Raw genomic sequence first — 20,808 nt, forward strand, 5'->3', positions numbered from 1 at the left:
CGCACTTTGCTGTCTTTCCTTCCTCTGATCTTCAGCGTCTCCTCCAATAGCAGCTTGCGTACGACCCCGGGGCCCGCCCCTCTGATCGGCCTGGTCAAATCGAATCTGCAGAACTCACGGACGTGCTGCGACGTTCCAACGGAAACGAAAGAGAAAGCCTTCTTTTTATGTTCAGAGCGGGCGGAGTCGTTCCGTTTACGGAGAAAACGTTTTGTTCGTTTACCTTGTCCGTTTCCTCGTTGGTGCCTTCCAACACCTCGTATCCCTCCAGCCTCTGGGCCGAGATGGACAGGGCCAGCTCCTCATCCTTCAGCCTCATGTGGTCGTTGATGCTGTCCAGAAACTCATTCACACCGGTCAACTGGAGAAGAGAAGCAGACAGGGGCAGATAGGGAAGGGGGGATGCAAAGAGAGAGAGACAAAGATGAGAGAGAGAAAAAAGAAAGGGATGAGAGAGAGACAGAAGAGAGGGATGAGAGAGAGACAGAAGAGAGGGATGAAAGAGAGACAGAAGAGAGGGATGAGAGAGAGAAAGTTGAGAGGGATGAGAGAGAGAAAGAAACAGGGAAACAGGGAGAGAACAGAGAGGGAGATTTCTTTCACGTCCTGCGTTGACATCGGTACAAGCAGCAGCGGCGGCACTGCACAACATCAGGGTGTCTGCTGAGCGCCCCCCCCCCCCCCTCACCATGGTTCGGAGAGTGTGCTGCATCAGGGGGTCCTGGGTGGTTTTGATGATAGCTTTGAGCAGTAGGGGGTACTTGGTGATCCTCTGATGGGGTTTGGCCTGCATGTCACCCAGTCGCATCCGCTCACACTTGGGGTGCGTCTCAACCCACTGCACAAGGAGAAGACAAGCACATGCTTCGATCGAGTGTCTGTTTCACTGAGCTTGACTCTGATCAGATATCACCATGCCTACTCAGAACACATGCTGCGCAATAACGAGAAAAGGCTTCCATAAAGCTGAAAAAGAATCGTATAATAACTGCTTTTGTACGTTATTATATTTGGGTGATTCATGAAAGGGGGGATTTGTACAGGATGTCCTCCTCGTCAATAAACCCAAAACATGGGGTGGTACAAATGGGTGGTACAAATTCAGAACAGATATGTAAAAGTCACCCAGGCTTATTTGAGTCATAACACAAGTTGAGGACAGTGGTGGGTTTGACACATGGCTGTGTGGCTGCCCTCATTAGGACATGTTATTGACAGTATGCCCACACACTCATGGTGCTAACCAGAACCACCACACATCAGGATGAGTGCTATTAATCACTACAACTGAGTTCCCGGATCTGACACAGTCAAGGCGTTTCACGTAGTCTGTGAGTGATGCAAAGGGTTTTGGTGGTGAAAGGGTGTGTGCATGTGTGTGTGTTCAGCCAGGAAGGCATGTTTGTGTGTGTGTGTGTGTGTGTGAGTGAGTGTGTAGGGTGTGTCTGTCTTGCCATGTGTATGTTTGTGCCTGTGCATGTGTGTGCGTGCATGTCAGGCATGACTTTTGTCTGTGTGGCGCACATGTAAGTACATGTAAGTAGGTGGTGAAGTGAGGGTTGGTGTCCAGTTCTCTTCGCGTGAACTCCAAAGTGCTCTCCTCTTTCCAGCAGTATTGTAGATACGAGGAGAAGCGCTCGCGGAACTGGCATTGGAGGGAAGAGTATGGAAGAAAGAAGGGATTATTGAACACTAGCTGTACCCTTGGATTTGGCCAAGGCTGTGTATGTCACATGATCATGCATTCCTACCAACTGAATTGAGTTTGTACCTGCAGGCAACCTGCCTCTAACCTCAAAGGGTCAAAGGGCTTCCCTGTCTGTCGGACTTCCCTCAACATGGGATACATCACTTCCTGCCAAAACTGCCTGTGTGCACCGAGGATGGAGGGGAGGTTGGAGAAGAGCAGTTCAGATGTGACCTGAGAGAAACCAAGATGTTGTCAGTTTGATAAGGTTTTTGTAACTGACAGAGGCCAACTGCTCACTCCCCCGCACGGTGAGACCTTTCCACCTATTCAGCAGAAAAACTTCAAAACTGTCGTGCTCTATGTTCCGTCAGTTAGAGAAACGGATGTTTTCAGTGTGTTGATGTCAGCCATTGTATAAGGCTGCTGAACAGTGAACCTTGCAGTGCGCTGCACTGACAGCTTCCTTGGCCTAAAGGCTATTCAGACTGACCTCTTGGAGGAAGCCATGTTGGTGCAAGTTGTTTAGAGCGGCCACCACCAACTGTCAAAAACAGGGAGGGGGTTTAGAAATGACAGAAAGCCTATTAATCGCCAGATTATATGATTATTTAAACAGTATATACAGAGATTTTTTTTACTGTAGTTGTGGTTTTCAGAATATACTTTCCCGTGTGGTTTTATTGTTCATATCGAGCAAAACATGTTCGAGTTTTGTTACGACATTGAGAGCACAAATGTCGGGTGGGATGTCTCAATCTTACGTCTGTGACGATGGTAAGCTTGTTGATGTAGGTGAGCTCAGTGTGGACAAACTCCCATAGCGCCTCCTGCTGGTGTTTCTGCGTCTTACACATCGTCTGAAAAGGAGGAGAGAGATATATCGCATATAGTGTGACACAGAGAGAAAGAGAGGGTGGGAGATCAAAGGAGAAAGAGAGAAGCAAAAACAGAAGTGGAAGGAGTGAGTGAGAGAGAGACGAGTTCCAGAGAACTGTTAGAGTCAGGGTGTGGCTCACACCTATGTATTGTTCTGACTCACTATGTTTTTTCGCATGGTAAATTACCGTGTGAGAGCGCACTATTTCTGTCCAGCTGTTCTCGAGGGTGGATCCCTCGCCCTCCTCCCCCCAGTTCCACCTAAGGCACTGGGGCACAGGGAAGATTTCCAGGAGCTGCTTCAACACGTCCAGCTGACCCCGTTCCTGAGGGGGAGGTACAAAGTTTGAATCAAACCATTATCATGTATCACGCTAGTCTAGTTACATTCTGCTCTGTCGGGTGCGCGCGTCCATCAACATTCGCATGTGCAGACGGAGGATTGCGTCGGAGTCAAGTACCTCAGGCGATGAGCACTTCTCTGGCGCTCCCTGGTTAAACAGAACCTGTTTCAGTGCTGTTCGCGGTTTTACACATGGAGACGATCCCTTGCTCATTGTGGCATAGTCTGTTACAACTTTCTGCAGGGTTCTTCTCTAAAAGAAAACATAAATCAGTGGCTCTTAATAGAACGCATATATATTCAAGCTTTACTTTCAACTATCACCCTAACCATCATCTAAATGTCTCACAGGTGTCAAGGATGACATGGGGCCTGTGAGCCATGCCTGACAGTTGAAGGCAAAGTTTATTTTCCATTAGATACTAACCTGATAGTTCAAGGTGTTAAATGTGTGTGATTCTACTGCCCCCAGCTGGTTGTTCGTGGTCTCTGCAACTGTGGCCCCTCCATTTAACGAATCCCCCTCCCTCTCTCGCTCTTCCCCATCTCTCCACTGTTCCGCAGCGTCCGCCTGAGACAGCTCATCTCCTCCGTTGTTTACACTTTTTTTTGAAGAAAGATTTTAGAGATACAAAACCAAAAAACGCAGCGATCATTGTGGAGCCAAGCAAACGAGGAAGACATAGCGTCTGGGCACGAAGACAACAGGAAGTGCTCTATTAAAAATTTCGAGAAGGAAGAACTGAAACGGGAATCTTGAGGAAGACTAAGGAACTTATCTTTACATTAATGCATTCTAGAACAGGTTAGCTTGTGGTTTTGAAAGGTAGGCAGCTATGTAGTTATGATAATGACAATAGCAACAGCAGTGGCAGTGGCAGATGACAGTGTTTGGAAAAAGTGAATAAGTCAGTTCTCATGCTCCAAGCTCAAGATTCTTTGTAACAGGATGTAGAGTTACAAACTACCTAATTTGCACACATTCACTCACACAACACCAGTTGTCTTGGTTACCAAGAATTATTTTTTTTCTTGACACATCCTGAGCACAACATGTTCAGTTCACGAAGAAAAAATATTTTTACTTTAAGGACAAGTGCTACAAGACACATGTTGAACACAAACACACACACACTGTATTCAGTTATAAACCTAAAAACAAAATCGAAGTGTTTTGACACCGCACAAAACACCCCAGTAATCCAAGTGCCCTCATAACAAATAGACTACACATCACACTCAAATGTTTTACATTCAGATGATATTCAGGACACTAGGTACTAAAGTATCTTCACTAACACGTGTTGCTGTGTGTGAGGTATTACAGAAGGTCCACAGACAGAAGCTGTTTGCAGTTCAGGGGGCCGTGTTCACCAAACAACAAGCACACCAGGTTCCCCGTCACCATAAACAACGACCGCTCTTAAATCAGTATACCGACCGTGAAACATTAAGCAAACATGAGCCCTGCCTTGCATTTAAATAAATCTGTCTGACCCAATCCAGCAAGCAGAAATCACAGTGATAACAACTTCTGTGACAGGAATCACCAGAACATCGTTCACGCACCTGAGCTTCTTTAAATCCATCTTGATTCACACAATCATCATCTCAGTCATCTTTGGTTTCTACTGTTTCACCTTCTCTGAGTATGTTGCTCTTTGCCTCTGTGCCTGTTCTCATTCCTCCCTACCAACCTTTCTCTCGCCTGCACCTTTGCGCCTTATGACTCACCTGACAAGAAAAACTGGATTCCACAGACAATAGATCTATATTTGGGACTGGCTAATGTGTTTAAAGTCACATATTCACAGGAAGAGGTGGTGACTGATACAGACATGGCTCCTTTTGTTTCTGTTACTTTGGATGAAAACCAAATAAATGAATGAAAGGAGAATGTTTACATAGTAAACTGACCCAAAAAGTCATTTACATTTAGCAGATGCTCTTATCCAGAGCGACTAACAGTAAGTAGAGGGACATTCCCCCCGAGACAAGTAGGGTGAAGTGCCTTGCCCAAGGACACAACGTAATTTGGCACAGTGGGGAATCGATCCGGTAACCTTCTGATTACTAGCCAGACTCCCTCACCACTCAGCCATCTGACTCCATCTTTTGGGAGCAATGCCAGTGCCAATGCCCTGTTGTTGCCAACATCTGGAGATACCCCCTCCTGAGATCTAAACTCATCCATACACTGCGTCAACTGTGTGTGTGTGTAGTCTTGTGTGTGTGCAGATTTTTGTTTCTGTGTATGTGTAGTCTTGGTGGCTAGTGAAAGTCACATGACGACCAGAGAAACGCACACATCTGAAGAAATTAAAAGAAGTGATTACAAGACAGACAGACAGTGCCAGACTGACATGACACTGAAGGCCAGCCAGCCAATAAGAAGCAGGCAGCAAAACAAACACACAGACAGACAACGGAAGAGAACGGGAAAATGACGTCATGATGAAAACAGTGCGAAAGGAAAAGACTGATGGCTCCGACGGCGAGGAATGTGGAACGACGACAAAGCCTGAGGTTAGACACGCCATCACTCACTCATGTGTTTATGAGTGAGTGACCCACACACACACACACACACACTATGCAGATATCATGAGACAGAGGCAGCATTATTTATAGTTGTGATGTTTATTCCTATCCACTGGCACATAGGAAATTAATTCATAAAAACCATTGCCGACAGCTTTGAGCCACCTACCTATCTACATATGGATATTGGAATGTGATTAAGTGTAAACAATTTGATCAATCACAGAGCACTAACAGCAGGATATATACTACTGAACAGAATATAAAATAAAATATAAAAATGACAAGATACTATATGGTCCTATGAAGGCTGAATAAGATACTGAGCAGAAATAAACAAACATAACTTTGACAGCAAGCTGTGGTAGCATAAAATGTGCATTACAAGTATGTGTTAGTGTGATTTACAAGACACAATTACACACCAAGATGAAAATCACCCTAGATTCCATCACAATGCCCTCATCCCAACAAAACAATTAAGAATTGAAGCTAAGACAAGCCTATCCATCAAGTCTAACCACAAAACATTACTGGAACTTGGTTCAATGGGTAAGACAAAGGGTAAAGCAATGACAATACAGATGTTAGAACGTTTTGGCATAGACATTATGACATCATGATACGCATCCTCTAGCTTAATCCGAAGCCCCTCATCAATAACGCTCTCATAAAAACCTTTCTCTGAATTAACTGAGTGCAACTGAATATTACTACAACTACAGAAGCACTTCACATCCCACATCTGTATTAAGGTGAAGGGTGAAAGGGTTTGATTTACGTTCCCAGTTCGAGCACCATGTTAGTGTGTGTGTATATGTGTGTTTCTGTGCACAGTAGTATGTACATGTATGCTTGTGTGTGTGTGTGAGCGTGCGTGTGAATGTGTGTGTGTGTGTGAATGTTTGTGTGTGTCTACTGAACCCTGAACTTTTCCTCCAGCTCCTCAGCCACCCCGCCCAGGTCCATCCCCCTCAGATTTTCCAGCAGGTCCTGCAGTAAAGCGCGTGGCAGAACCCCTGGCCCCGCCCCTCCCCTGGCCCCGCCCCTGGCCCCGCCCTCGGCCCACAGCTTTAACATCTGGTAGTTGGCCTCCTGGACCGAGCGGTAATCCACCTCGGCCCTCTCGATGTCCCTCTCGCTCACACCCAGAGATCGCACCAGCTGTTTCACATGTCGCACAGACACCAGGTCCAGCACTGAGTAGATCACCTTCTGAACTGGAGGGGGAGAAAGGTAGGGGGAGAGATACAGGAGAGAAGAGAGATGGATGAGCGATAAAGGGTGGATGGATGAAAGAAAGGGGGATGGATGGATGGATGGATGAGGGTTCATTCCACAAATACATTTCACCATTTCCTCAAAAGCAAGGCAAACAAACAGTTACTCACTTCACACACCCATCACACACACACACACTTCACTTACTCTTGATCTCCTTGGGAACACAGTCAGGTAGGTCTGACTCACACTGGGTTGGTACAGCCAGGTTCTGCTTCTCTGGACATTCAGAGTCGGTGATCAATTTCTGCACACAGACAGGAACAACATACAAATTCAGCCCTTCATACAGTAGTTTATATATACTGTTTATATATATTATTATTTTTGGTCTTCTGTATTTGTGCGGCAGTATAAAAGTGTTTGAAAACATTTGTTTAGTCATTTCATTATTTCATAAAATGTCTTTGCTTTACTTTAAATTTTCGAATTATTAATTAAAATGTTTAACATCAAAATATACAAAATCTAATATAAACTGTATTGGTCAGCCTTACTTTTGTGGATTTCTGAGATTCCTGAGATGTAGGCTCTGAGAAAGAGGCGGAACCATCGATCCTTAATCTAATTTTCCTTTTCACACTCTTTTTGGTTGCTAGGTAGGTTACGAGACTTATGACCCCAAGCAGGGCGACGAAGCACGCAACCACTACGGGCAGCACAACATCAACATTCTCCGGAGCTGGGTGGGGAAGCAGAGAGGAACATATTGAAGTGACTGGTGAAACTGAACTGTACGTTGACATGGCATCGACATTTTTTCTTCTTCCATTTTGATTACAATCATTGAAATCTGCGGATGTCATGAGGGCAGGAATCCACAACTGATAGGCACTCCTACAGAAGTATGAGCAGCCTGTTCAAGGATACCAAGGTGCTGAAAAGGTTATTAAGTGACCCTTCCTGAGAGGAAAAGAGTGTTTCTCACCAAAAGCAATCAAAAGGCGAATACTGTTGCCATGGCAGAGGAAAGTGTAGTGTTTTTAACCTGAACAGACTCACGTTTTAGGGTTTCCAGTTCTTCGGGAGGAGAATCTGGGCCACAAAGGAATTGACACCTGGGGGACCTACAGCTGAGGAAACCGGAAATGTTTTGAGGAGGAAATGATTCACAATTGAGAGCCTGTTTCTGAAAAAGTGATAATCATGAATAGTCGTGTCATCAAACACTGGTGAAAAGTATTAAATAATGGTTAACAATCTAACCTGGGCCAGAAGAACTACAAAGAGTGCAAATGTGTTGTCTTAAAGCAAATTTCCAATGACATAGTATCTGTCCAGAACCAGGGTTGTTAGGTCAGTAAAAATGGAATAAACTGAAAAACTGAAACAGCTGACAACTGCTGTTCTTTAAATACAAAAAGGTTTGTTAGTTTTCCTGACTCTAAAGGACGGAGCAGGTTTTCTTGATTAGGGACACAAAAACCAAACAACAAAAAACTCCAACAAGTTGCAGTCTCCTCACATATACTCACTTCTTACACTCCAGGCATTCGTGTGTCAGGGAGTCGATGTGGTTTCTGTAGTAACCGTTGACACAGCGACACTCCCTGTTCTTGTATATACTGCATGGTGACGCCTCTTCCTCAAAATTTGAAGCTAAATAAGAGAAGGGGGCAGTCAAAGAACTTGCATTACATTTAGTTATTTAGCAGACGATCTTATCCAGAGCGACTTACAGTAAGTACAGGGACATTCCCCCCGAGGCAAGTAGGGTGAAGTGCCTTGCCCAAGGACGCAACGTCATTTGGCACGGCCAAAAATCAAACCGGCAACCTTCTGATTAATAGCCCTATTCCCTAACCGCTCAGCCATCTGACTCCCCTTGTAGTGGAAACACAAAAAAAGGAATCTCCCAGTCGCTCCCCCCAGCGGTGAAAGTGATAGGTGACAGATCACTGTGATGATAGATACCTCTGCAGTCTCTGCAGCGTATGCAGTTGCGAGCAGTATTGCTCTTGTCCATGAAGGTACCATTTCTACACTGCTTGCATGAGGTCGTCTTGTCCCTCTCAGGACAGTCCTTCACCAATCTGAACCCTGGAAAACAAAGTCAAGTTCAATGAACAGCAACAGATGGGCCTTGTCACTGTGTGCCTTCACCATTTATAGCTATGTCGTTATTGAGCATTTCTGTTTCATGCAGTGTGGTGGAGCAGTATATAGCATGTTTCTGTTTCATACAGTGTAGTGGAGCAGTATATAGCATGTTTCTGTTTCATGCAGTGTGGTGGAGCAGTATATAGCATGTTTCTGTTTCATACAGTGTAGTGGAGCAGTACATAGCATGTTTCTGTGTGTGGATGTGTGTGATGTAGATCAGATGGCCAGCAGCTCTTTACCTGGATGGCATTTTCCACAGCAGACTCCATCTTCGCTGATATATTCCCCAATCAGGCATTCATCCAGGTTGGACGTTGCTGGTGCAGACAAGGCGGGGGCCAGCACGCACTGCATCATGGGACATGCAAAAACATACACACATTTCTTTTTAAGTACTTTATTTTTTTTACATACTTTTAAATTAAACGTCACGTCCTGTCACTTTTCTTTTTCTCACCAGCAAAAGCAGAATGTAGACCGGTAGCTTTTTCTTGCATTTGCCTCTCAAGACTGCAGCTTCCATACTGTAAGGTTGTTCTCAGGGTAACGCCATAACTTAACTACTACAGAAGTAGGGATTAAAGTGCAACTGTCACACAGAGTAAACCATAGCTCAATACACTCATCTATTTCATCCAATATTGTGACTGCCACTTATTATTTATAAAAGCATGACAATCTTCAATGTTTCATGTAAAATACCAGCTAGAGTCCTTTAGTCATTTAGGTGGGTTTAAAATACGCTATGAGCTTGCGAAATATCTTCACTTCCTCTGTGAGCAGAATATTGCGCAGTTGAAATTCTATAAAACACTTATCCTGTTTCTTTCAGATTTAGTCTAATCAATAACATTTATTGAAACATGATAGGATTCGATTACTCGAAAAGCAAAAAAACCTGAAAAATAAGATACCAATTTTTAGTTTCGATTCATACACCCACTTCGCATTTTGACTCAGAATCCCGATATGAATCTACCACTTTCCCACAATGACAAGTGAAGAGTTACCGTCATCTTATCTTACCTTGCAAAGAAATTAGTTCCGGTCAAGTCTCTAAAATTACAATATATGTTCATTTAGATCTGTTCATTTCTTTCAAGACGCGAAGCATTCAGTTCCTTAAAGAGAGTGGGGTAGGCGGACTCAAACGGGAAACTAGGCTCGTGATGCATCATACACAGGCTATTGCTCCACACTTCCAGGGCAAGCCAGGCATTGAACGATGGGACAGCGATGGTTGATTGTGTTGAAAGGTTCAAGCTGTCGCCATGCGTGTTTGACATCCGTGAACTAATCAGAGCCCCCTTGAATAATAGTCCATAAACTTATTTTTGAGAGATTTTGTGGAAATTGAATCTTTACTTTCGTGTATATACAATGAAAGTATTGTACTCCTAACCTCTTTGGTATTATCCACATTATTTGCTAACGCAGTAAAAATGAACTGGGCTCATCAACACAAGGGATAGTAAGGAAAGACGAGAATATAAGAGAGGGCTCCAGGATTGCGCGAAATGATTTATACAGTTATTGTCTATCCAATCAACATGCCAGGTCAGAGGTCATGGTATAACACATAAAAAACAACAAAAAACTATGATGATTCCTGTGTGTATGTCCATACACTACAGAATCCATGGGAAGTAAATAGTAAAATGCTTCCGGCGTTGTGCCGTCGTCTCATGTGACTGCTGCTTAGCAGAGCAGTTACAAGTACTTCCTACAGAAACCGCATCCTTTTCCACGCTTCGAGGCTCTAACTAGGCACACACACACACACACACACACACACACACACACACACACACACACACACACACACACACACACACACACACACACACACACACACACACACACACACACAACCAAGGAATGTTGGATTTTTTTCGTTTTAACGTTTAAGTGCCTAACAGGCTACGAATTCTGTAAAGAAACATCATCACAGATAACTTGGATCAGGTATTAGAATATGTTCTCTTTATGAGTAGCCTATCGCTTGCAGAGCCACGAGAGGCGTGAGATGAGAGAAGGTGGTCTTATTGGTGCTTAGTGTGCGATGACACTTCAATTCTTTGAAGGTTATGTTGCCAGGCTTCTTTGAAAATGAAGTTGGGGAAGAGTTAATCACAATCATGACAGACGAGCAAACTAGCGGTGATGAGTATTTTCAGCCACACACGCGCACCAAACTGTACATACTGATCTTTTACTAATATAAAGCAAAGCCACAAACACAAAAATACACACACACACACACACACACACTGAAACACACGCACACACATGCACACACATAGGTTATCCACATACGTTGCATAGACACATATATTCACATAACCTATATTAAGCATTTTCTCAAAACAGAAAATCCTGTCAAAGAATGGCTTCTTTGAAGTGTAACTCAGATCCAGACACAGCTGATTTGACTATCTGAGTCAGCTTACTGTAATAGAAAAAAGAACCAGATCAGAATGAATATGTTGTGGTATGTTAGTAAAATTGTCATGGCAGAGAGAGAAGTGACAGAAGTGTGAGAGAGAGAGAGAGAGAGAGAGAGAGAGAGAGAGAGAGAGAGAGAGAGAGAGAGAGAGAGAGAGAGAGAGAGGGAGAGAGAGAAAAGTATTGACAGACACAAAAGAGTGTCAGTAGATTTGTTTTGAAAGCAAAAAAGAAAAGTAGGTTTTTGATGAAACGAGAGCAAAGCACTGACAGAAGTGGAAAGAGAGGAGGGAGGAAAAGAGCGACCGATAGAACGTGCGCTGGGGGGCTCGAGCCGCCGATCGTCATCACACAGATCAAGATGTGAAAGATGAGGCCAGGTTCTAATGACTCATCCTTTGACATTTTATGAATAATCCCTGACACAATCTGATCAGCCGCTCAGTCTCACTCAGAGGGGTCTCGGGTCACATCTCTCTCTTTCTCACGTTCATACTGCGCTACGGTAAGACACTTTCTCTTGGTTTTTCGCTCTAGCGCTGTATCTAAGACGTAAAGGTGTTGAACTGGGCCTCGATAGCGTCAGGTCATCGCTGGGACTGTGCGCTCGAGGAGACGCACGTGTCCATTTTCTTTGTACAAACTTTTGTCAGTGATGATAAGATGCTCTGCCTTTACTCTTAAGTGCCTGTGGATTTTGAACACCATCAAGTTATGTACGATAGTAATATTACAATGTTTTCATTGTTACCATAGCATCAATATTGACTGTATCCTTATACTCTTGCTTTTATTTTCAGATGGAGTTATGGTGCATTAGTTTATCTGTGTTTCTGTGCCAACTGTTTGCTGTCCAATGTCTCCAGTGTTCTGGGCAACAGTATCCCTGGCCATTAGCCAATCCCACATTATGCTGTGACAAGTGTCCACCAGGTACGCATCAAGAAAATTGTGTTGTGATATTTTTCATTTTTACTTTACCTGTAACTCATTGTTTGAAATCCATCATTTGGGTTGAACATTGTAGTTGAGAGGTTGTTTGATCAAATAGTTAGCAGGGGAACTAATAAACACAAATAGATTATTAAGGGGTTTCCTGTACCATAACGTGTTTTTGGTAGCACCTTTTCTTATTGAGAAAGAAGTATTGTGCTTCTGTAATTGAAGAGTCTATTGTGTCCTTTGCAGGTAAATACATGGAAAAACGTTGTGTGCCATCAAAGATGCAACAAACTGTGTGTCGTTCCTGCCAAGTTCTGTTCTACACAGAAACCTACAACACTAAGCAAGCCTGTGATATCTGCACACTGTGCACAGAGGGTGAGTGTATGAGTGTGTGTGCCCTCACACACACACGCGCGTACGTGAGTGTGTCATCCGTCTATGAGTGTCTGGGTGTGACTGTGAACGATTAGCTGTGAAATGAGACAAACCAGTAAGGTTTGAATTGAGACATTGCTGTAGGTCTTTCTCAGACGTTTCCTTTGCTAACTGTCTCTCAACGATGTCTTCAGGTCATCCTCCCTTCAGAGAACAAAGCTGGTGAACAGTGTGCTGAAGGGATTTCCCCTGTCATCCAGTCATGGTGGGACACAGTCAGAGAGAGAAGGGGGGGGGGTACAGATGAACAGATACAAACTGATTAACTGACTCACCAAGCTGGGAAGTAAAGGGACCTTGCGGGCACATCAAGCACGGTTGTCTGTCAGTGGGGGATTGGGGGGAGGGCAAGGGGCTGTGCGGGTGGGTTGCAGACACGCACCTTACGTAATAGCTGTGGTGGAAGACGACCTCGCAGTACCAGAAAAAACATCGGAAATAAATACAGATGTCACTGTGTTATTGTCAGAGACGTTATCTGCCTCAAGAGTACAAAAACAAGAGAACAAGTCATTTTTAAATGTCAGTGAGCAGAGGGAAAACACACCAGGTCAAAAAGAGAGACAGTTAAAGGGGGTTGAATCACGTAGCCACTAACTCACTGTGGAAGTTTTTATTTTGTATTTTCCTGTTGTTAATCACCTGGGATATGTATTGTGATGAACTTGTGCAACATCACACACACTCACACATTTTATCTGTTTTTTTAACAATGTTTTTTTCTTCTTCCATAGACTTAGTGTATGAGTCCATGTGCTCGACCAGTCAGAATGCTGTATGTACCTGTCAGAAAGGACAACAGTGCAGACAAAAGCCCTGCCAAAGTTGTGATCCCGCCCCCAGCCAGCCAACAACCAATAACACATCGGCTGACACAGGTATTGAAGACCAGTTCAGCAAACACAATCATTACAACATTAGAACTACAAATATCCACTAGTGTACCAAATGCTGGGAAGGGCTACCAAGCAATAGTACAAGTCTTATCAAACGTTCATAAGCATGAACAAATGTTATCTCAGGTTTTCTAAGCATTGAATGCATGAATACACATGCACACAAACGTACCCCCAAACATGTAACAACCCACAGATAGATGACCAACCAATCACAACACAGAAATTAACATTTAATTGTTGAGTGACAGGCCTCTAGTTACACGTTGACACCACACCGACAGCGATAGCATCTCCGACTTCTCTGAAGGAGACATCACTGCCAGGTGGACACCATGGTAACACCCACCCTTCTCTCTCCTCGTTTTGGACCACAGTGCTCCACCTTACTGAGACCAGTTACTCATCCACACCTGTGTCTCTTACAACACCTGGAACTGGGCTAGCCACGAAACCAAGAGAAAGTAAGGACACTACTGATTAGCGGCAACCTCTGGGGTATACGTGTACTGTGAAAGAGAAGGACAGCAACAAACTCAGCTGTAGGGCAAATACATCCTGTGGATCCGGCCGGGAATTGAACTGGCAACCTTCAGATTACTAGCCCGATTCCCTAACTGCTCAGCCACCTGACTTCACCTGACTTCACGAAATAACCATTTCTCTCTGTCTTGCCCTTTACTCTGCCTCTCTCCAAACAACAGATGACAGCAAGTGGATCCTCATTTGCGTCCTCTTGTCCTGTATGAGCTTCGGGCTCCTGCTAACTGTATGCATACAGTTGCACAAACGTGAACTACCCTGGATCCGAACTACAAACAGTCAGTATTATCCGTTTATATCTGCCTGATTGCATCGCTAAAGCGCATGTATGTCTGAGTATGTGTGGTGCGAGTGCTTACTATTTTCTTATTGATCCATCAGGGTGCTGGCTTCCGAAAAAGACGACTGTAACTCATCCAGTGGCACAGGAAGAGGAAGTACCCATGCCAATCCAGGAAGTGCATTGGAAGACTGAGACAGAAGTCTGACTGGGAAGCAGGGTTGGCATGACAACATTGGACCAGGCTATGGATTAACTGGATTTAATGACATTACCTGACACGGGGACTAAAAAGAAGGGTACATTTGGGTAATCTGGGACACCTAAACTCCAGAGTGTTTTCTTCCCTGCTATGACAAGTTCTGTGTCTAGTCCATAGAACTTTGACTTTAGGTTTAGCATGGATGTTATGTGACTGAAATCACAAAACGTGATCTGGTGTGGTATCACAGCAAGGGTCAGGTCACTGTGACCCGAAGGCAACACAAGGGTTCAAGTGTTTTTCTCAGTGGATATCCGACAATTATATTTTGTTCATCGGCAAAGATGACAATCCTATGAGAGGGTTCTGATCTGGTACCCATTTGCGAAGGTTTTTCTCTTGTGTATGTCATATGTCAGCATCTCGAAATCTTTGTTCGGAAGAGCAGCGAACATGGAGCGTAGGAGACAACATCTGCTTTGAAGTTAGACTTTAGCATTTGATGTGACCTCTGATAAAACGTGGGTGGATGTGCAGACGAGACAGAAAGAGAGCAAAAAAGAGTCAGATTGAAAATGTCTACTGTATGTAAGTTATACTTACTGTATATGGAACTAGGACTGTGGATCAGAGTTTATCACATGTAGGGATGTTAAACCCACCACCCGGCTGCTTACATGTTCAGTACATGTTGAAGTTGAAGATGTTTTATGTCTTTTAATCTGTATGATCTGTTCTGATTGTAATTTGTTTAACCACATGCTCTTCTGGTTCTACCCATTGGCACTTATTTGCTTTTAACAATGTATGCTTCATGTTTTGGCTACCCTAAATGTTTTTGGGGCTATCTCATTGTTTATGATCATTGTCCTATGCACTTTTTGTAAAGCTCTTTCTTGTACTGTAAGTCGATAAAAGCATCTGCTAAATGAATAAAAGTCAAATGTATGCTTTTCCCCTCATCTGCTAACAGCTACTGATTGCGTGTTTTTTCCAATGTAAATTCCTGCTTTGTGGGAATGTTAATGGCTTTATTCAAAACCTGTAACATCACTTGTATTTAATTATCAAATACATGCAGTTTTACAAAAACAGTTTGAGTTGTCATTGACTTGAACAAGCCTCAGCTGCCTTACTCTTCAAACTAACGGTACAGTACATTGACATATCCAAAAAGAGGCTCATAAATAACATTACAAACTGAACACATTCAAAATGAGCAAAGAAAAGACACGCACGACACATCAACTAACTTCGATAACACAGCTTACATTTCTATATAACTCTTTAGGAGTTTAAACCGTAACATCTTTGTTTAGGTCGTTTGACCATCTTCAGAGCCATGCACCTGATCACTTCTGGATGTCACCTCACCAGTCTGTCTTCCAAACCCAATCTGCTGGATCCTAAACACACAACACGTGGTCATCCTGAACAGCATACCACAGTGTTCATTGTCGTGTTATTTCCCACATGTTAATGTTCAACGTGAGCTACGAAAGGTCCCAGATCCGATGGGAGGAGTTCAGCGAGACGTAAACAGTCCCCGCTCATGGCGACTCCTCTTTGGAAACGTGACAGTCCTTCCCTTGTTCCTGAGAAGGGACAAACACAGCGCCCGTCTCTCCGTCCACTTCCTGCTGGGAGAAGTGGACATCAGGTGATGATGCCGCGTGGTTCTGGAAGCTTCTCCCTTCCTCCTCATTTCTGTCATTCCGTTCCTCCTTCCTCTCTACACCAGCCACCTCCCCCTGACCCGTGAATTGATTCAGAAGACTGAAGATAACAGTTCCGGCACTGTGCACATGGACTGGGCCTGAGAGAGAGAGGCAATGAGAGAAAGGGAATGAGAAAGGACATCCGTTCAGCCCGTACGTGATCATGTGAGGTGTGTAGGAATCACCCGTGACATGACAGAATTATGACAATAAGTATGTAATGAAAAACATAACATGAGTTCTTGTAAAAATTGCCCTTTTTGTCAAGCTGAAAGATACATTTGAAGGGAATTTGTACGTATTTTTACATATCTTTTTCAGTACCTAGATTAGCAGCAGTTAGTGGGTGTGGCAGCAATCCGACTGGCTCCTTTGTCTGCTGTTGGCCTGGGGCCTTGTTGTGGGAACCATCCTTCACCCCCTTAACAACAACCAAGAACAAGAAACTGTAAACCTTCATTCTGTTGGCTCCATGTGCCGTAAATATGAAAGTTTCTGTGAACGGTGTGTAAACGCTGTGACGGCTGTGTGCCTACCTCATTACACAGCTGAAGAACTGGAAAACAACAGCAGATGAAAAGTCATCAGACAAACTAGCAATACTATGTTCTATTCCTGGGAATTTTGCTTATTCAATAATGATTCATCGATAATTGAGATGTGTCATTTGACTGTCGAGGGAGTGAGTAATGTCAGAATGTTTTGTGTTGTCATTCACACGTTTTCGCTGTAAGGCTGACTGATCATATGATTACTGCAACAAGCATCAACAAGCAGATCGCTGTTTGTTCCAACTGACATGCTTGTGAGAGTAGCAGCACTGTGTGAGAATGAAAAACGTACCACAACAAAGAAGTGCTTTGAAGTTACGTAAAGAATTTAGTGCCATGTCCAGGAATCACTTTCACCTTCTATGAAAGTGTTTAAACTTATCTTAGATCTGACTCCAAATGGCATGGGCCTGTTCACAATGCAAGGAGGCTGGAGTCTCTTCAAATCCTCACCATGTTTGAAACAAGCTTCGTCTCCTTGGCGACGGATACAGAAGAGAAGTAAAAGAGCCAGAATTCCAATGGTTACTGCTGGACACAAAACGGCCAGAAGAGTGTTGCTGTTCTCTGGAGAAAAAGACAAGGACAGAACACCTCAAGTTATGGAGAAAGAACGAGAGAGACAGACAGACTGACAGACTGACAGACTGACAGACTGACAGACAGAAAGACAGACAGACAGACAGACAGACAGACAGACAGACAGACAGACAGGCAGGCAGGCAGGCAGGCAGGCAGGCAGACAGGCAGAGAGACAGACAGACAGATAGAAAGACAGGCAGAGAGACAGACAGAGAGACAGACAGGCAGAGAGACAGACAGGCAGAGAGACAGACAGACAGACAGTGAGACAGACAGGCAGAGAGACAGACAGGCAGAGAGACAGACAGGCAGGCAGAGAGACAGACAGGCAGAGAGACAGACAGACAGACAGGCAGAGAGACAGACAGACAGACAGGCAGAGAGACAGACAGACACTCACCTGGTCTAACATGAGGGCTGTCGTGAGTGGCGTTATCCACTGGAGTGGAGACACCAGATTTACAACTGAGAATTATGAAGATTTTCACAGGCAGATTTGAGTAAACAGCCATTTGGAAAAATGGAAATTGAATATGGTTCTACAACACATTGCCTGTTGCCATAATTTTCAATTCAAATGATGTACAAAGTCTACAATGAAAGATAATTGGATGAAATCTACAAGAAGCTGCTTTACTTTGTACAATACTCACTTTGGAAGATTGCAGGGCAAAGGGGAAGTGATGCCGTCTTCTGGGGAATTTCCCAAAGCGAAATAAGAAATGAAAAAAACAAAAACTTTACAAAACACCCGATAGTGCAGTCTATGTAAAAACAAGGTGATCGTGTGTTTGAAAGGGACGTGTTGAGCAGTTTACTACAATACACAGCCTGTAAAAAGGCAAGTAGAACACTAAACACATTGAAGCATCGTACCAATATGAAGTTTGTGCCTGACAAAGCAACAATACACACAAACTCAACAGACGTGCACATGAAACGTACACACACACACACACAACTGTTTCACACACACACACACACACACACACACACACACACACACACACACACACACACACACACACACACACACACACACACATACAACTGCTTCACATACACACACAACTGCTTCACACACACACACACACACCAGAAACGACCCCTCTGCTGGTTGGTTCAGGCTCAGGGCTCTTGTCACACTCTCTGCAGTCTCCAGAGTCTCCGTTCGTGCAGACGTAACCACGCTGACAGCGACACCTAACGTCCGCCGTGCGGCTGCACTTCTGCTCCTCCCACATGTTACTGACTGGTCCAGTTAGAGTAGAGACAACACAGGTAGGGTCAGGGTCCTAATATGAAAGTGATTCATGATCACGGTGCAATGCAAATAAGCTTTTACAAAAGACAGCTCCCTGTCCAACTGTCTGGAGTAGGCGCACGTTTGTAGTTGTTTAAATGAATGAGATCCGTGAGTGGGTGTTTATGTGTGCTCTACCTGCTCTGCAGTCTCTGAAGCAGGGGAAACAGCTGCTCTCACAGTTCCAGTCCTTTGTGAAGGTCCCCTCCGCGCAGGGAGAACACTCTGTACACGACGACTGGTACTGGCCTGAGAGAGAGGGGGGGGAGAGAGAGAGAGAGAGAGAGAGAGAGAGAGATAGAGAGAGAGAGAGAGAGAGAGAGAGAGAGAGAGAGAGAGAGAGAGAGAGAGAGAGAGAGAGAGAGAGAGAGAGAGAAAGGAAAAGGTGGAGATAGGTAGAAATTAAGAAAGGTCGGAGGGTGATAGATGTACGGATGGGAGGGGTAATGAAGGAAGCATAAAGCAGTGGAAGAACAAAGGGGTGCAAAAATTGACATTTACTTTACTTAGATAAAGTAGAGCAGTCGACTGCTGGCACACACACACGTGCGCACGCACGCGCACACACATTTAAGGGGCCTAGTATTGAAACCGTTCTGTGCAGCAGCGAGACAGGAAATTTGAAGTACGGGAAGCAGAGCTGCAGAGCAGAGTGTCGACAGGTTAGTATGCCTTGAGTGCACGCTCATGCAGGATGTGGTGGACGACAGAGCCGTTCATGCCAGACTCTTATCATGATAGGGTGGTGGTGGTGTGTATCCGTGTGTGTGTGTGTGTGTGTGTGTGTGTGTGTGTGTGTGTGTGTGGGGGGGGGTGACGGTAAGGACAATGATGACACAGGTGTGACATGGTTCTGTGTTATAGGAAGGATGTAGGAATGTATGAGAAACATGAACATTTTCATTTGTCAGTTTACAGATCTTTGACAACTGTTTACTATCAACTGCAGCTCAGTGGAAATGGAAGAAGGGACAATTTGTCTTAATCATTCTTGAATGAGTAATGTACGTAATTTAGCATCAACTGATCTAATTTGGCCCTTTCAAAAGTGTATAATTACCAGATTAACTTTTCTCATTTACAAGAAATGTTCACCCTAACATCCCAAAAATGTATGACGTAGGGAATGATGAGTCTTGGTGACAGCTTATAAGAATACTAAAAGAATACTTATAGGAATAATATAATGTGTGAGAAAAGATTTGTGAACAAGGAAATAGGACAGACTTACCTGCCGGGCATCGTTTACACCGTTCCTCTCCATCCATACAATATCCTCCACCATCCTGCCAACAGTACAGCAACATTGGTCTCACCATTAGCAGTATTCTCACTAGAGCCAGCCCATCATAGGTGCTCTGTGATCCATAACACTGTCAGCTGAGTTTTCACTCATCTCAACTAATACTAGGAGGGGGGGGGGGGGGGAGTTAATGGTTGATTGATTTATTGATTGAATGCAGTGGTTGACCAGAAGAAGATAGTCATATAGTTACCAGTGGAACAGAAGCCCCTTGGTGTGCAGAAAGAATCTGAGCTGCTACCAAGCACAGCAACAATGCCATCCCAGAAACTGTTATTCGGTGTTCAGAATCTAAGAAGTAAAACTAAGACAGAAGAGGGTTGAGAGACCAATGCTTTACATGTCAAACCTTGCAGCTACAGCAGCATTGGAATAAGTTCTATAGGCAGTTCTTGGACTCCCTAACCCCACCCCCCTTCCCCAAAACAGGATGACAGTTACAAACTAAACAAAAGTAATAGTCTTACCTTTCACACAACGTCTCTCTTTATCTCTCTGGTTCTCTCCGTCCACGGCTCACCCTCGTACTGTAAGGTGTGTCTCTGAGACGCTGTCTTCCTCTCTGAGATAGTTCAGCCTGTCACTGTTTCCTTACCTGTGACATCTTCTCTTCCGGTACCTCTCGCCCACAAGCGTGTACTGCCACACCGCCGTCCCCCTTGTTTACAGGTTGATCAGACGCTGTCATTGAACCGTCAGCGGTTTGGCAGTGACTAACTTATCAAACTACTTTCCACATGTACTATAAACAAGAGAAGAACGGAGGACAAA

The 20,808-nt window shown here is 44.2% G+C and overlaps 3 protein-coding genes and 1 long non-coding RNA gene across 7 annotated transcripts; 1 reads left to right on the plus strand and 3 right to left on the minus strand.

The window, feature by feature from the left end:
- Positions 1-2: 2 nt before the first annotated feature.
- On the minus strand, positions 3-4,635 carry plekhg6 (pleckstrin homology domain containing, family G (with RhoGef domain) member 6; the record flags this gene model as incomplete). The annotated part of the gene is made up of 11 exons (XM_047033511.1): positions 4,479-4,635; positions 3,337-3,511; positions 3,028-3,162; positions 2,755-2,892; positions 2,452-2,547; positions 2,181-2,231; positions 1,772-1,921; positions 1,535-1,645; positions 689-838; positions 224-361; positions 3-125 (listed from the first exon to the last, which is right to left on the minus strand). Coding segments are annotated over exons 1-11 (1,287 nt in total), but the record flags the coding sequence as incomplete, so codon positions are not given.
- An 895-nt stretch (positions 4,636-5,530) lies between these two features.
- On the minus strand, positions 5,531-10,029 carry tnfrsf1a (tumor necrosis factor receptor superfamily, member 1a). Of its 2 annotated transcripts, none has more exons than XM_047042236.1 (9): positions 9,861-10,029; positions 9,292-9,394; positions 9,074-9,182; positions 8,646-8,771; positions 8,207-8,330; positions 7,734-7,804; positions 7,229-7,413; positions 6,879-6,978; positions 5,531-6,670 (listed from the first exon to the last, which is right to left on the minus strand). In XM_047042236.1, the coding sequence occupies exons 2-9, from the start codon at positions 9,355-9,357 to the stop codon at positions 6,366-6,368; spliced, it is 1,086 nt and encodes a 361-aa protein (XP_046898192.1). In that variant the 5' UTR covers positions 9,358-9,394; positions 9,861-10,029; the 3' UTR covers positions 5,531-6,365. The 2 variants fall into 2 exon arrangements, with proteins under 2 accessions (XP_046898192.1, XP_046898184.1); XM_047042228.1 differs by having other exon boundaries at positions 9,292-9,397; positions 9,861-10,028.
- Positions 10,030-11,440: 1,411 nt separating this feature from the next.
- Positions 11,441-15,378, plus strand: LOC124478810. Its single transcript, XR_006957276.1, has 7 exons — positions 11,441-11,784; positions 12,080-12,212; positions 12,468-12,599; positions 13,394-13,537; positions 13,933-14,019; positions 14,260-14,376; positions 14,480-15,378. It is a non-coding gene; the product is annotated as an uncharacterized LOC124478810 (long non-coding RNA).
- Positions 15,379-15,534: 156 nt separating this feature from the next.
- si:dkey-260g12.1 (tumor necrosis factor receptor superfamily member 5) lies at positions 15,535-20,633 on the minus strand. Of its 3 annotated transcripts, none has more exons than XM_047037250.1 (11): positions 20,505-20,633; positions 20,231-20,341; positions 19,966-20,020; positions 18,873-18,983; positions 18,528-18,683; positions 18,085-18,121; positions 17,832-17,896; positions 17,303-17,416; positions 16,835-16,854; positions 16,623-16,719; positions 15,535-16,396 (listed from the first exon to the last, which is right to left on the minus strand). In XM_047037250.1, exons 2-11 carry the CDS (start codon positions 20,297-20,299, stop codon positions 16,131-16,133), a joined length of 990 nt encoding a protein of 329 aa, XP_046893206.1. In that variant the 5' UTR covers positions 20,300-20,341; positions 20,505-20,633; the 3' UTR covers positions 15,535-16,130. The 3 variants fall into 3 exon arrangements, with proteins under 3 accessions (XP_046893206.1, XP_046893195.1, XP_046893214.1); XM_047037239.1 differs by having other exon boundaries at positions 18,085-18,124; XM_047037258.1 differs by lacking the exons at positions 18,528-18,683; positions 18,873-18,983; positions 19,966-20,020; positions 20,231-20,341; positions 20,505-20,633 and having other exon boundaries at positions 17,832-17,870; positions 18,085-18,410.
- Between the last annotated feature and the right edge of the window lie 175 nt (positions 20,634-20,808).

The sequence above is a fragment of the Hypomesus transpacificus genome, chromosome 2 (assembly GCF_021917145.1).
Source record: "Hypomesus transpacificus isolate Combined female chromosome 2, fHypTra1, whole genome shotgun sequence".
NCBI lineage: Eukaryota > Metazoa > Chordata > Actinopteri > Osmeriformes > Osmeridae > Hypomesus > Hypomesus transpacificus.